Here is a 15418-nt window from a genome sequence, read left to right on the forward strand (position 1 = left end):
ATAAATTTATCTTTTTTATTATGCTGGTTCCAAATTTTAGAGCTCCCCAAGGTAAATAAAGACTCATTGAAATATTTTTTTCCTGAATAATTACTCTATGTATTAGTTCAGGCATGATTTAAAAACAAAAGTAAGAACAAATATTTGGTGATACTTCTATTTTGTTATGACTAAATCAACTAATTACCTTTAATTTAGGGAGTAAGGTATGCATCGAGTTCAAATTTTGGTTTCCTGAAAGAAACCTTAAAACCAGCCCCTATTCCCCTATTCCTCTAAGTCCCTCGTTTTTTGAGACAGTCTGTCTCCATTGCCCAGGCTGGAGTGCAGTGGTGCACTCACAACTCACTGCCCTCCCAGGTTCAAGCGATTCTCCTGCCTCAGCCTCCAGAATAGCTGGGATTACAGGCGTGCACCACCACACCCAGCTAATTTTTGTATCTTTAGTAGAGGCGAAGTTGGCCAGGCTGGTCTCTAACTCCTGACCTGAGGTGGTCCGCCCACCTCGGCCTCCCAAAGTGCTGGGATTACAGGCGTGAGGCACCACAGTTGGCCGCCTTACTTCTTTCCATTTGTATCTGTATCTATATTTCTCTCTATATCTCTCTTTATATATGTACATACTCTCTGTGTATGTTTAGAAAGATATAAAATATGTTCAGGTTAGTATGTGTACTTAACCCAATTTGGTATCCTTCCTCTCCTCAAAACTTGTGTCAGGGGTGGGGGACTATTTGTCTTTTTACTGATTATAAATTACTTGAAACTTGGATAATACATTATATTCTCACAGTATTGATTCATTGATAGATTAGCATCTGTGTGATGAAGGACAGACCTTGATTCTCATTTGAAAAGTGCCTGGTACACAGCAGTTGCTGAAGTGTTTATTGAATGAATTAATTGCCAGGAATTATTTATTACCAAGTAGAAATTTATAACAAGCTGTTCAAAGAGTATAGCTTATATAAATGACCAGATCTGACTCCCTACAACCCATTTTTAAAGCTCTAGTCATTTCCTTGGTTTCTTTTAGTAGTCTTCTTTTTCTTTAATTGTATAAATAGCACGTGCTCATTGTTGAAAATTTAGAAGTTGAAAAAAAGAAAAAAAAGTATAATCCCACCAGCTAAAAAAACTTTAAAGTTATTTATATGCTTTCAGATTTTATTTCATGTAAGCATACCTATTTTTCCCTACTTTGTAAGGAAATGATTTCATGCTTAGAAACACATATGCCTGTAATCATATATGTGTATGTTTCCACCTAAAAGCTGAGTTTGTACATCCTGTTTCTCTGTTTAGCGCTACTGAAAATAGTGCCTTTACTTGCTGTCTCCATTCCTCTCTTCCCATTCTGTCTTAAACACACTGATCGTACGCTCACCTCACTGTCTGCAGCTCTTCTCAGTTTCTGATGTCCTCTTTGCTAAATCCAGAAGTCAGTTCTTGGCTCTCGTTTTTCCTTACCTATCAGAAACTTTGAAACCATTTTTAGTTTCCTCACTCTTGACTTGTAGTTATTTTCCTCCTTTACTGCTAGGCCTTCTCAGCCTCCTTTACTGATTCCTCTCCGTTTCTATATCAACAAAGTGTAGCAGTCTTTAGGGAACACTCCTTGGACTTCTAATTTTTAAACCATCTCATTCAGTCTCATGGCTTTAAATGCTGTCTGTCCACTAATGACTCACAAATGTTAAGTCTGATGTTAAGTCACACATTCTCCACTTGGATATTTAAGACATTTCAAACTTAATATATCCTAAATCATTCTCCTCATGTCTGTTATTCACAACAAATAAACAGCTGCTCCTTTCCTAAGTCATTAAATGGCAATTTGACAGTTTAGGCCAGAAACCTTGAAGTCATTTGCACAGCTTGGGTTCTCTTGAAAGCAGAGTGAGATAAAGATTAGCAAGCTATACCTTTATTAAAGAGTGCTCTTAGCATAAACAACTCCAGAAAGAAAGGGAAGGATAAGTTAGGCTTCAGTGCAGTCCTACCAAAAGCCTCAAGCCAATCTCACAATAACCTCTAAGCAAGGATGACCATTGTAGTTATCCCAAGTTGGGGCGAGGGGTCATAGGATTAAATGACATTACCCAGGTAGTGAGTATATATAAGAAGTCCAAGGACTGAACCCTAGAGAACTACAATGTTTCTATCCCATGTCAACCAGTCAGTAGATACAGGCTGCCCTGCAAAGTGGGATGAGGTGACTTCCTTTAGGCAAGGCAATTCCTAAAGTGTCTGACAGCTGGGAGCTCTCAGCCAGCCACAGCCCCAGTGTCTGGGGAGTAAGTCCTTCACTCCTGATGGGGGATCTGGTGAACACATAACAGTGTCCTCGGCCGGGCGCGGTGGCTCAAGCCTGTAATCCCAGCACTTTGGGAGGCCGAGGCGGGCGGATCACAAGGTCAGGAGATCGAGACCACAGTGAAACCCCGTCTCTACTAAAAATACAAAAAAAATGAGCCGGGCGCGGTGGCGGGCGCCTGTAGTCCCAGGTACTCAGGAGGCTGAGGCAGGAGAATGGCGGGAACCCGGGAGGCGGAGCTTGCAGTGAGCCGAGATCGCGCCACTGCACTCCAGCCTGGGCAACAGCGTGAGACTCCGTCTCAAAAAAAAAAAAAAAAAAAAAAAAAAAAAAAAAAAAAAAAAAAAAAAACAGTGTCCTCAACATCATTCTTAATTTTTCTTTTACTCATATCCCAAATTCAATCCATCAAGCAAATGTTAGTTCTGTTTTCAATATGCATCCAGAATCTAACCGTTTTTATCACCTGCTCTGCTACCACCTTAGTTCATACCATCATCATATATTGTCTGGATTATTGTTATGTTTTCTGAACTGGTCTGCTGCTTGCACCTTTCTATTGTCTACATGGCAGTTAGATTAAATCGAAGTTAGATTGTTACTCCAGTGCTCTGGCTTCTCCCACTTAAAATTCTAAATTCCTTCCATTGTTTACAAGGCCCTCCACAATCTGGTTCCCATTACATCTTGAATCCTCCTCTTCTCCTTGTTCACACCTCTCCAGGAGCATTGAAACCTTTCAGTCCAGCTTCCCAGTCTCTCTTGGCTTGCCTGTCTGCTAGTGTGACATACTCCCCACTTCATCAGTTCCTCCCCATTCTCTGTTGGCTAGTGTAAAAGGCCAAACAATGTCTGCCATATCAACATTAAATGACTTGATCAAGGTTATCCGATGAGAAAAGTACTACAGAGCTTAGAAAAAGTTCAAGCATTTTGCTTCTACCAATCTCTTTTGTTCTTCCTGTTATATCTTGGTGTAGAAAAATTAATCTGTTTTAAAGTGAAAAAAAGTTAACATTTTTTAAGACTTCCTATTGGTCAAAATTTCTTGAGAAGTTTCATTGTTTGGTGCTTCCCCCCTGCCCATAATTTTGAGTTGACTTCTAGTAAAATGCATTACTCTCACTGCAGCTACACGATGAGATTGAGGTCATGCCACCTCATACGTGTAACTAATGATTTCTTGCTCTTTCTTTCCTATACAGAGCTTTTCATTCTACTATAAAGGAGGATTTGAACAGAAAATGAGTAGGCGAGAAGCTGGTCTTATTTTAGGTGTAAGGTAGGTGTGCAGCATAAGTATTGTTTTGTTCTGTGACCAAGCTTATCTTTAAAAAAGAGAAAACGTTACAATAAGGTTATACTTAACATTTAAAATTATGAGTAGGCGGCAGAGGAAAAAATACCAAATTTTTACATTTTAAAGCCTCAAATCTAAAAGTATCCCACTCCCCTAAAAAAACAAAACAAAACAAAACAAAAAACAGGCAAAGTTGTGAAGTTCCTTTATTCTTTAACAAGGATCTATAATTGAATACTAATGTTTCAGTTAATCAAAATATCCCTTTTTGTGACATTCTCTCTGGACTCAGTTTTATAATTCGATATGTATCATTTTTAAAAATTCTAATGCAGGATATGTTTCATAGTTCTTTTCTGCTTCTGCATTGTGACATCAAGCATATTTATTGTACTTGTTTCACCTTAGTATCCTTTTATTGTCTAACTTTGGACAATATGAGAGAAAATTAATGATATATGATTGCTGTGTGATATCATTTAACATTTAATGTTAAGAATATTTTCCCCTATGATATTCATTTGTTTACCATATATTCCCTTAGAGCCCACTCTCAAGTTTTTGTGGGAATTGGTCACAGTATGTCAGGTACAACAAATCTTCTGATGATATAATCAACACAATTAAGCAAATTAGATAATAAAGTCCTATATTGACAAAATATTTTTGATATCTTGTAAATTTTTTAAAATTTAAAGATTTTTTTAAAAAGCCAAAACATTTTATTATTTTTTATGACCTAGCAGAAAAAACAAGAGAGTTGGGAGGAGGAACACAGTTTAGCTTGGCGCTTTATTTAAGAGATCTCATCTCTTCTTAGATGAGATCTCTCCTTATCAGACAATAGAAAATAGAAAATCATTTTAAGCATGAAAGTCAGATTAGGAAGTTAGCTATACTGCCAACTATTTCTTGCTTAATATCATTCAGAATGGCATTGTTATTTTTCCTGAACTTTTATTGGGCTCCCAAAATACCCTGTTAATGATCTTGAAATCTGAGTATGAAACACATTATAAAACCAAGTACAAAGGTTTTTGAGGATATCCTTTAATATTATGCAGGGCACTTATGTTGTTAGGACAGACAGGAATTGCCTATATTTTTACACTCTCTTAAGATATGTTTATAAAGTTTTATCCCATAGAACTGAAAGCTGTATAAAATTCACTTGGAAGATTCAGTGATTAGGAGCACAGACTCTGGTGATATCAAGTAGATCTGGGTGCAAATACCAGTTTACCACCTGCTAAATGGGTGACCCCGGTTTCATCATCTGAAAAATAGAGATAATAGGTTAGTTTTAACTGCATGAGGTTGCCATGAAGATTAAATTATATAATATATGTGAACTTCTTTTTTTGGAAGTTTGTTTTTTTCTTTTTTAAACTTTTAGGTTCAGGGTTACATGTGCAGGTTTATTATAAAGATAAACTCGTCACGGGTTTGTTGTATAGATTATTTTGTCACCCAAGTACTAAGCCTAGTACCCAATAGTTATTTTTTCTGCTCCTCTCTCACCTCCTACCCTCCACCCTCAGGTAAGCCTCAGTGTCTGTTTTTCCCCTCTTACCATTTAGCTCCCACATATAAGTGAGAACATGTGATATTTGGTTTTCTGTGTCTGCATTAGTTTGCTGAGGATAATGGCCTCCAGTTCACCCATGTTCCTGCAGAGCCCATGATCTCATTATTTGTTGTGACTGCATAGTATTCCATGGTGTATATGTACCACATTTTCTTTATCCTGTCTACCACTGATGGGCATTTAGGTTGATTCCTTATCTTTGCTATTGTAAATGGTGCCACAGTGAACATGTGTCTGCAACACATGGTACTTACTAACTACTCAATAAATGTCAGCCAAGCAAAGCAGATTCTTCCCCTGATTCTGTCGCTTAGGCATTGCCCTGTATGATCTTGGTCAAGCATTTTTGTTTTGTTTTGTTTTTAGCTTTTCTATACTTTGACTTCTTCATTTTTGAATTGAGATTAATAATATTCTGCATTGTGGGAACAATATAAGAATGATATGATGATACCTTTGTATATAATACCTACCAAATATCAGGTGCTGAAAAAAATTTGGCTCCTGTTTCTTTCCATGTCTGTCACGAATGCAGAAGCTAGACATTTGCCCTAACACATTAAGTGGAAAGGTGAATAAAACTTATCTGCTTTCATCTTGCCCTTTCTTTTCAGTCAGGCAATGTTGATTATGACAAGATGATTTAAGATGCGAGTATATTGCTATGGTTCCATTTTCTGTGATCCTTGATTCTCAGCTATGTAGACTCTGTAACAGGCAGGTGAAGGTGAAACGGAGCTGATCCTTTGGGTCACCTATTTTCAGAATGCTCTGTGTGTACTAGATGATTCTGTACATTCTGACATATTACGTATAATGAGAATTGTTTATTGAAATGCATATTTGAGTCTTTGCCTTATGTTTTTCCTTGCAAGAGAGTAGTGTCCTGCACTATAACTGATGTCTGTAACAAAAAGCCTGAATTATTTTACAAAGCTGCCCAGGAAAATTGTTTTTATACCTGGTATAGTAAGTCCTCACTTAGTATCACCCATGGGTTCTTGTAAACTGTGACTTTAAACAAAATGACTATAATGAAACCAATTTGTTTTTCCATCTATGTTACAAAGAAAGGATGTTGAAGGAAATGACATTATTCAGGGACCTGCCATACATTATTTTGCTTAAAATCACAGTTTTTAAGAACCTATCAACAACATTGTATATTGTCTGAAATGATGCACATTTATGTTTTTTTTTTTTCCCGAGACGGAGTCTTGCTCTGTCGCCCAGGCTGGGGTGCAGTGGCACGATGTCCGCTCACTGCAAGCTCCGTCTCCCGGGTTCACGCCATTCTCCTGCCTCAGTCTCCCAAGTAGCTGGGACTACAGGCGCCCGCCACCACGCCCGGCTAATTTTTTGTATTTTTAGTAGAGTTTCATGTTAGCAGGATGGTCTCCATCTCCTGACCTTGTGATCCACCCGCCTCGGCCTCCCAAAGTGCTGGAATTACAGGCGTGAGCCACCACGCCCAGTGCATTTAAGATTTCTAAGCTTTCTAAAAACTTTTGTGGAACTCTGTTTATATAAACTATATTAATCCATTCTCACACTGCTATGAAGAAATACCCAAGACTGGGTAATTTATAAGGAAAAAGAGGTTTAATGGACTCATAGTTCCACATAGCTGGGGAGGCCTCAGTTATGGCAGAAGGCAAGGAGGAGCAAAGGCACATCTTACATAGTGGCAGCAGGCAAGAGAGCATGTGCAGGGGAATTGCCCTTTATAAAATCATCAGATCTTGTGCGACTTAGTCACTATCATGAGAACAGCACAGGAAAAACCAGCCGCCGTCATTTGGTTACCTCCCACCGGTTCCCCTACCATGACATGCAGGGATTATCGGAGTTATAATTCAAGATGAGATTTGGGTGGAGACAGAGCCAAACCATATCACTATATGTTACTCAAAAGCTCAGTCGTGAAAAAAAAAAAGACGAAACCAAAACTGCTCCATTTGCTACAAGGTCCAAGAACACCACTCCACATATCCCCACTGCCAGCCAGGTGCATTCTAGGGAGCCGTTTGAAATCTCTGGTCTGGGTAACATCATATTTAAAGTTAAATTTTCAGCTTCATAATGAAGTTGTGTATACTGGAGGTATATCATCATAGCTACATTTAATTTTTTTTTTTTTTTTTTTGAGACGGAGTCTCGCTCTGCCGCCCGGGCTGGAGTGCAGTGGCCGGATCTCAGCTCACTGCAAGCTCTGCCTCCCGGGTTCACGCCATTCTCCTGCCTCAGCCTCCCGAGTAGCTGGGACTACAGGTGCCCGCCACCTCGCCCGGCTAGTTTTTTGTATTTTTTTTTTTTAGTAGAGACGGGGTTTCACCGTGTTAGCCAGGATGGTCTCGATCTCCTGACCTCGTGATCCGCCCGCCTCGGCCTCCCAAAGTGCTGGGATTACAGGCTTGAGCCACCACGCCCAGCCTAATTTTTATACTAAACTTAAAAACTAGGCCTCTCTCATGTTGTTTAATCCTTACAGCAACAAGCATGTATTAATATTAAAATGTATTAAGGTCCAAGAGACTTAATACAATAATAACTAAAAGGAAATAAACACTGCCCGCAAAGCAGAATAGGTCTCATTTCCCGAGCTCACCATTAGGAGTTTGATCATTATTATCTTAAAGGCAGAGTGTTTTGAATGCCATACTTGTGCATATGAACTTTCCTTCCTTGTGTTTACTTTAGTTCAGTGGTTGGTGTACCTCAGTATGCATAATACTTTATGGAATTTTATGTGCAAAACCATGTGGACTGATTTCCATAGCATTGTACTTGATTATCAAGGAAATTTGACAGAGACGTATATATGTGTGTATGTGTGTGTTGTGTATATGAAATTTGAGTTTTACTGAACTTTGATCTTCATTATTTAGAGGGCCACATGGTGATGAGCTTTATGAAATAAGGTTTTTAGAGCTACCCCTTTTTTACTTTAAAATTATTTGCATAGTAATCCTTTATAATGTTAGTATTTACTAATATGGAGTATTCTTTTCAGGAGTTTACCTTTTATAGTCATTTTTGGAGGGTGATGTAAAATGCATTAATAAGCACCTGCATTGTATGCAATCCTAAGTTCTGTTTTAAGAAACAAATCATAGCTTCAGCCCTAAAGTTATTTAGAATCTACCTAACACGACATGCCAAATACATACAGAACAGCTAGAAAACATGAATAATAAAGGCAAGACGTGCTACAGAGCACCTGTGTAGCAAAAAAAAAAGGAGGTGATAAATGTAGATTAGCCACAGAACTCGAAATCATTGAACTATAATATTTCAATGTAAGATGTTTTTTATTTCTTAATAGGCAGTTAAACAGTGTAGTGTTCATACATCTGGTATGATGTTTAACAGCTACTTTCTCAAAATTCAGTAGTCTTTTAACCAGACAATGTTTAATTGTCTATCTGGGAGATACCCACAAGCCAAAAAGTAAGTTTAGAATGCTGCCTGAAAGACGTAGGTAAACAGCCAAAAGGAATACTCTTAAGTCCTTCTAGGAAAATATTTAATTCATTTTACTCATGGAAGACTATGTTATGTGCTTACTCAGCAATTCATAGTGCATTTTAATGTGCTTGGTGATCTGTCACTTACCCACGGATTAGAGGTAGCAAGTAACTAGCAAGGAACTTCCAAAGACTAGAACAATAGCAGAATCAAGGATTGACCAGTAATAGCATGGGGGAGGCACTGTTCAAAATGGAACTTAAACGAATAACATTCTAGGTCTATTTAGTAGGAGGACAAGCAAACATCTGCAGACCTTGAGAGTTTTATCGGTGGTAATGACAATGCTGCGAGCCATCCAAGAAATGTTAAATTAGGTTATTCACACTTTATTTTCCAAACACAGGAGATATCTAATACATTCTCATAAGCATCCTTTATTTTCATGTGTGCTAGGTTATGTTAATCTTTTTACTTATATTATCTAATTTATCTTTAAAATAAACCTGGGAGGTAGTAGGTTTTATTACATGTATGCTACATTTGAGAAAATTGCAACTGAGTTTAAGCAAAACAAACTTTCACAGCTAATAAATAGTAGAATCTGTACATGCTTTTAACTATTATGTTGTGGTTCATCCATGCAAATTAAATTATTTTGAGCTTTACAATAATTGCCCTGTGCTTTAAGTCAACTATTATTATTATTTTTTTTTTTTTATTATTTTTTTTTTTTTAGACGGAGTCTCGCTCTGTAGCCCAGGCTGGAGTGCAGTGGCCGGATCTCAGCTCACTGCAAGCTCCGCTTCCCGGGTTCACGCCATTCTCTGGCCTCAGCCTCCCGAGTAGCTGGGACTACAGGCGCTGCCACCTCGCCCGGCTATTTTTTGTATTTCTTAGTAGAGATGGGGTTTCACCGTGTTAGCCAGGATGGTCTCGATCTCCTGACCTCGTGATCCGCCCGTCTCGGCCTCCCAAAGTGCTGGGATTACAGGCTTGAGCCACCGCGCCTGGCAAGTCAACTATTATTATCCCCATTTGAGACTCAAAAAAGTTAAGTAGCTTAAACAAGATAGTATAGCTATTAAGTAGCAGTAGTAGGATTTTGTTGTTGTTAGTGTTAATTTTTTTTCCTTGCCTAGAAAATGTACTAATGAGCAACATTTCCAATACTGGATAAATTGGGTTCTACCCAAATAATTTTAGGATTATTTAATTATCTACTTTAATTTTTGTTTACTGCATAGGCTTTAACAGCCAAGCTTTTCCTGTGGGTTTTTTCCCACAAAGCTAAACAACTATGAGATATAGAGTTTTGAGATCCTTTGTAAAGATAAAAGATAACTATAATGAAGCACTTGCTACATTCCAGGTACTGTTTTAACACTTCGTAGGCATTAACTCATTTAATCCTTGTAGTTGCTCTAGCCCTGTTTTACAATGAGGAAACTGAAGCACCAGGAAGATAAAAATTTGATCAAGTTTACCCAATCTTAAATATCAATGCTGGGATTAAAATCCAGCAGTGGGTCAGGCACGGTGGCTCACACCTTTAATCCTAGCACTTTGGGAGGCCGAGTTGCGCAGATCACGAGGTCAGGAGTTCGAGACCAGCCTGGACAACATGATGAAACCCCATCTCTACTAAAATACAAAAATTAGCCAGGTGGGGTGGTGCGCATCTGTAATCTCAGCTACTCGGGAGGCTGAGGCAGGAGAATTGCTTGAACCCGGGAGGCGGAGGTTGCAGTGAGCTGAGATCATGCAACTGCACTCCAGCCTGGGTGACAGAGCAAGACTCCTTCTCAGAGGGTGGGGGCGTGGGGAAAGTCCAGCAGTGTACCTCTGGAATCCAAATACTTTTCTACTATACCATATATACTGCCTTCCCCCCAAATAACTTAGAAGCGTAAGTTTTCAAACTTACAGTGTTATCTGCAGATGCTGACTCCCCTAACCTATATATTGTTTTGTTTTTTAAATTGAGAATAAGGACTGGCATTACAAAGGACTAAAGAAAAACACATGTAACATTGAATCAATGATTTATTTTGATGGTTAGTAGAATTAAGTGGAAAGCTGTAATTTCATATTTGTCCACAAGATGGTGAAATTCTCATTAAGTTTTAGTTTCTTGAAACCCATATAAACCGTTAATTTATAATCTGTATTTGTCACTATTTATTATAAGCACTTTAATTTCTTTTTACAGCCCATCTGCTGGCAAGGCTAGGATTAGAACAGCTCATAAGAGAATCATGATTTTGAATCACCCAGATAAAGGTAAGTAGAATTCCTGTTTTTCATAACATGTATATCAAAATATGCTGTGAATTCCTTTCAGATTACTTAAAGTCATTATAAATGATATGTAGTTGAGATGGAAGTTTGTGTGCCACATGTATTGTGATTTTTTTTTTTTCTCATAGAAGAGCATTTAGATTGGAGTGATTCACACAAGTAGATTTATATTATCTGTTTTCAAGAACTTAGTTGCTGGTTTTTATATATGACTTCCCAAACCCATGTGATGCACCTACCATTTTGATCAAGAAAAATAAAAAACATGAGTTATGAACTGATTTGGGCATAACAAGTTATATTTATTTAACCTTAAATGTAAAAGCACAAGAGTTAGAGGATTTCCTCCAAATCTGTGAATGTAATATGTCATAGATGATTCTGAATTTCTTAGTTTTATTCTGGAAGACTCTGAGGCCGAGCCATTTGTTTTTAACTGGCCAGGTTTTTAATGTAAATTTATCTTACAGAAAGACAATTATTATAACTTTAACTACACTACAGCTGCTTGAGAGAGAAAGCCCATATGTTCGTTGCTGTTTCTGCTTTAAAATAACAGATGGTAGAAAGTTACACTGTATTTCAGAAGTCAAAGGGGGGTGAGGGAGGAGAGTGAAGGGTTTTTTGGATTCTTATTTACAGACTTTCAGTTTTCTAATTATTTCAAAAAAAAAATTAAAAACAAATTTTGGATTACTCTCCATCCTAACCAATACCAAAATAAGGCATTCCTTTTCAGCTTTCTCACTTAATTACTTACCATAAAAATTCTTTTCGCTGAGCATCATCTCTGTTGGTTTTTGCACTTACTGTTCTTTAGTGTGAATAAACATGAGAATAAACTTTGAAAAGAGGTTTTGCTAAAAATTTCTAAACAGTTTCAACAGTTACTAAAAGATTCACTCGGTTAATTTACTTTGCATTGTGGGCTTTTGGAGTAATTGGCTAAGAAAGAAATGTGTTGAAGTGCCTCCTTGAAGCCCTCTGTTTCCTAAACAGTCCCTGTTCCTTCCAGGGCAAGTGAATACCCTTCTCTGATTGACTGCAGTAGGGTCAAGCACTCCTGTCTGTGTTTCCGATGATTGACAAGTTGTTGATTGTGCCCACTGGCAAGGAACCAAGTTCTAAAATGTATCTAACAATATGTATTTTTAGATAATTGTAGTAAAAAAGAAAATGTTTGTCTATCTTATGAGCCAGTAGTATTTAAAGAATTACTTGATTTATTTTGAGATGGTATATTTATTCGAGGTGGGATTGTTGACTGTAGTGGGCTTACTAATATCCTTTAGTCTGGCCCTGTGTGGGTAGCTGGGTGTGAAAGAATGGACTTGGGAGCGAGAGGTCAGTATTTTTCTTTGGCTTCTACCTTCTAGCCAGCATTGTGGCCTCAAATACTCCTTTAACTCCAAATATGAGTTTTATTTCTAAAGTCATTTTTATTTGCATTATTTAATAACCTTTTATGCCTGTTCAGTTAATGCAGAGGCTGTACCCTATGTTTCTGTTCAGATCAGATTTTTAACATGAGAAAAATGCCTTTTTTTTTTTTTTGGATTGTTGTACCCTCTTAAGAATATATTGACAACTGTGGACCTTTTTTCCATATAACTGCTCATTCACCCAAAATTTAAAAACATTTGGAGTTTCAGAAAGTTCATGCACTTCCTAAAACCCATCCATATAGTCACAGTTAGGAACTCCTGCTCTAGCAGAAGTGTAGTGTGATAGGAATGTTGGAACTTCTGTCTTTGATGGAGTTGGGAGATGATAGCTCATAAACCTGAAAATTATCTTTTGAGAAGGAAGATTGGTTTGTTTTCAATGGGAAGACAACAGATTTTCAAAAATGCCTCATTGCCTTTGGAAAGAGAAATCCAAGAGTATTTGGGGAAGTATGAGAATGGGCAGCTCTTAATTTTGTTTCTTCTTCTTAGAATCCTTCAACATACTTACTTGGGCCAGGTCACCACTGGGTATAATAGGTAGTTGGAAATACTTAAATCTCATTTCTAGTGCTTCTGAATTCATGAATATGTTTCCCCACCCCACCCCCAAGTAACTTTTTGGTTGGTTTTGCTACCAGCTGATAGGACAAGTTTGGAATTTCACATGTGTGACCGACTATAATTTGTTACACATTTCATTATCAGCTGTGCAAAGAAAGTGACACCAGAAAATTAGGTGTGGGAAATGGCTGAAAATAAATCTTTGTAATTAGTTTTAAATAAGCATTCAGATGTATTTTGGTAAAAAGGAAATTTTTCTTTTTCAATGTAGTGAGATAAAAAATTGATGTAGTAAAAACATCTCAGGTCCTTGATCTAATGCTTTCAAGGCTAATATCTTTTAGACTGCTTTTCTTAAATTGATGAAGAAAGAGGTTGGTGGTTATGAAATGAGTGGTTTTACAGTAATGCATAGTGAATATAGAAGGGGAGAGGACAGATTGCTCAGAGATTTCTTACAGGCTGTCTAATGCAGTCTTAATCAATGTGTATTCCGCCTATTCTTGCCAGGCCAGTTTGTGCAAGTTAAAAACAGAAATCAGAAGTAAACATTTAGAAAGCTTTATAACATCACCATGATACCCAAATGTGTGATACTTTCATACTGTGTAAAAGTATCGGTCCACTACAGATTGGAAATGTTTAAAACATTTAAAAAGTACTCCTTTGCTGTAGCTTGAGCGGCGCTGATCTAATCAATGCTGCCTCCTAAATCTGGACTTTCTGCTCTGTCCCGGGGAAAATGTCCTTTTAGCTCTCCTTCAAGACTTTTAGTGATTAAGAGCTTCCTGTTCACAAGGCAGCTTGCTCTACTGGTGAACAGCTCTAACTACTAGAAAGTTCTTTCTTGTATTTAGATGAAATCTGTCTGCCTGCAGTGGGGAGATTCTCAACCTTTTCCCACTCATATGCCTTTCAATAAACACACAGTATTCTCACACTTCCTTATTAGAGTGTTTAAGTCAAAATTAAATTAAATATTGGGATTAAAAACAAGTCAAAGTAATTATGCTGTTGAATGGATTTTCTCTAATTACTCTCACTATAAAAGAAGCTAATTTTTGTTTGAAGTCCTGGTAATAATATATTATAATTTCTTACAGTGCATGACATTAAAAACGTGTTCTAAATATTTAGAAAAAGAAAGAGGTGATCACCAAGAGTCAACATGGATTCACTAAGAAAAGGCGATGCCTAATGAGCTTGTTTTTTTTTTTTTTTTTGATAGATTTAGTAGACTCTTTGTTTTGGAGCGTTCATCTTTTCCCTTCATTTCAACATTTTAGATTTAAACCTTTGTGTTAACTAATTTTTTTGGTGAAGAGATAATTTGGTTTTAATCATGCATTGATTTTCCTTGATAAATGCTGAGATCCTTAAAAGTAAAGAACATAGCTTATTCTTCATAACTTATGGCTGACACATCATAAACTCTAAATTCATAATTTTTTTTGGTGAGTAAATGAATAAACAAATAGATAAAAACAAGGCAAACAATCGGTAGGTAAAACAGAATTGGGAGTGATAACTAATATATTAAATAATTTCTTAGATTAGATTGACAGGAAACAACCTGACACTGATCTTCCATTTATTCAAAAATTATTTATTTAGCACCTACTATGTGGCAGGCATTGTGCTAAATCTTAAGACAACTTCAACAAGACAGTTAGATCTCTGTCCCCATGGCAGCATGCATTCTAATGGAGGAGCAGACAAAAAAATAAGTAAACCTATTTCAAGTGGTAGCAAGGCAATAAAAAGTATGAGCTAAGATATAAAATGTAGGAGAGAGGCAACTTTACATAGGATGACTGGGAAAACCTCTGTGAGGACACTTAGGATGAGAAAGAGCTAGCTGTGTGAAAAGTGGTAAAGAAAGTAAAGGGGCTTAACGTGCAAAGCCTCTGAGGGAGGAAAGAATTTAGTGTGCTGAAAGACCTGAAGGAAAATTAGTGTGATAGAAATATAATAGGCAAGAGGAAAGATAGCATGAGGTAAAGTGGTAACCAGATTTTTAAAACTAGATATGTATTATGATAATGAAATACTGTAAGTTCTATATAAGATTTCAACTTTGTTCTAAATGCAAAGGGAAGTTACTGTCAGCTTTTAAGCACTAGAGTGATACAATTCAGTATACTTTTTAAGAGGTCGTTTTCCTTTCATCCTCAAACTCCACTTTTTAAATTTTTAAGTATACTTTTTATTGAAGTATAATATATGGGCAGAAAAGTGCACAAATCATAACTGTATGCCTTTTTCACTTTGCCAACCTTTGCTCTGATGGTGTAAAAATATTGGTGGGTAAAACTGGTGGTGTCTTAACATTAGTCAAGGCAGTGACACCAATCTGTCCATATATGCATATGGGAAAAATGAATCATGTGATGCCATATGCAAAATTAATTCTTAATGGATTATAACCTGTTAAA

General features: G+C 37.1%; 1 protein-coding gene across 3 annotated transcripts in view; it reads left to right on the forward strand.

Annotated features, from left to right (window-relative positions):
• Positions 1-15418, forward strand: part of DNAJC15 (DnaJ heat shock protein family (Hsp40) member C15) — an 87655-nt gene that overhangs the window by 53407 nt on the left and 18830 nt on the right. For all 3 annotated transcript variants that reach the window (XM_001092902.5, XM_077974443.1, XM_077974442.1), the window contains exons 4-5: positions 3523-3599; positions 10886-10956. In XM_001092902.5, coding sequence (XP_001092902.3) covers positions 3523-3599; positions 10886-10956 — 148 coding nt within the window. The remainder of the gene's footprint in view (positions 1-3522; positions 3600-10885; positions 10957-15418) is intronic.

This window comes from Macaca mulatta, chromosome 17 (genome assembly GCF_049350105.2).
Source record: "Macaca mulatta isolate MMU2019108-1 chromosome 17, T2T-MMU8v2.0, whole genome shotgun sequence".
NCBI lineage: Eukaryota > Metazoa > Chordata > Mammalia > Primates > Cercopithecidae > Macaca > Macaca mulatta.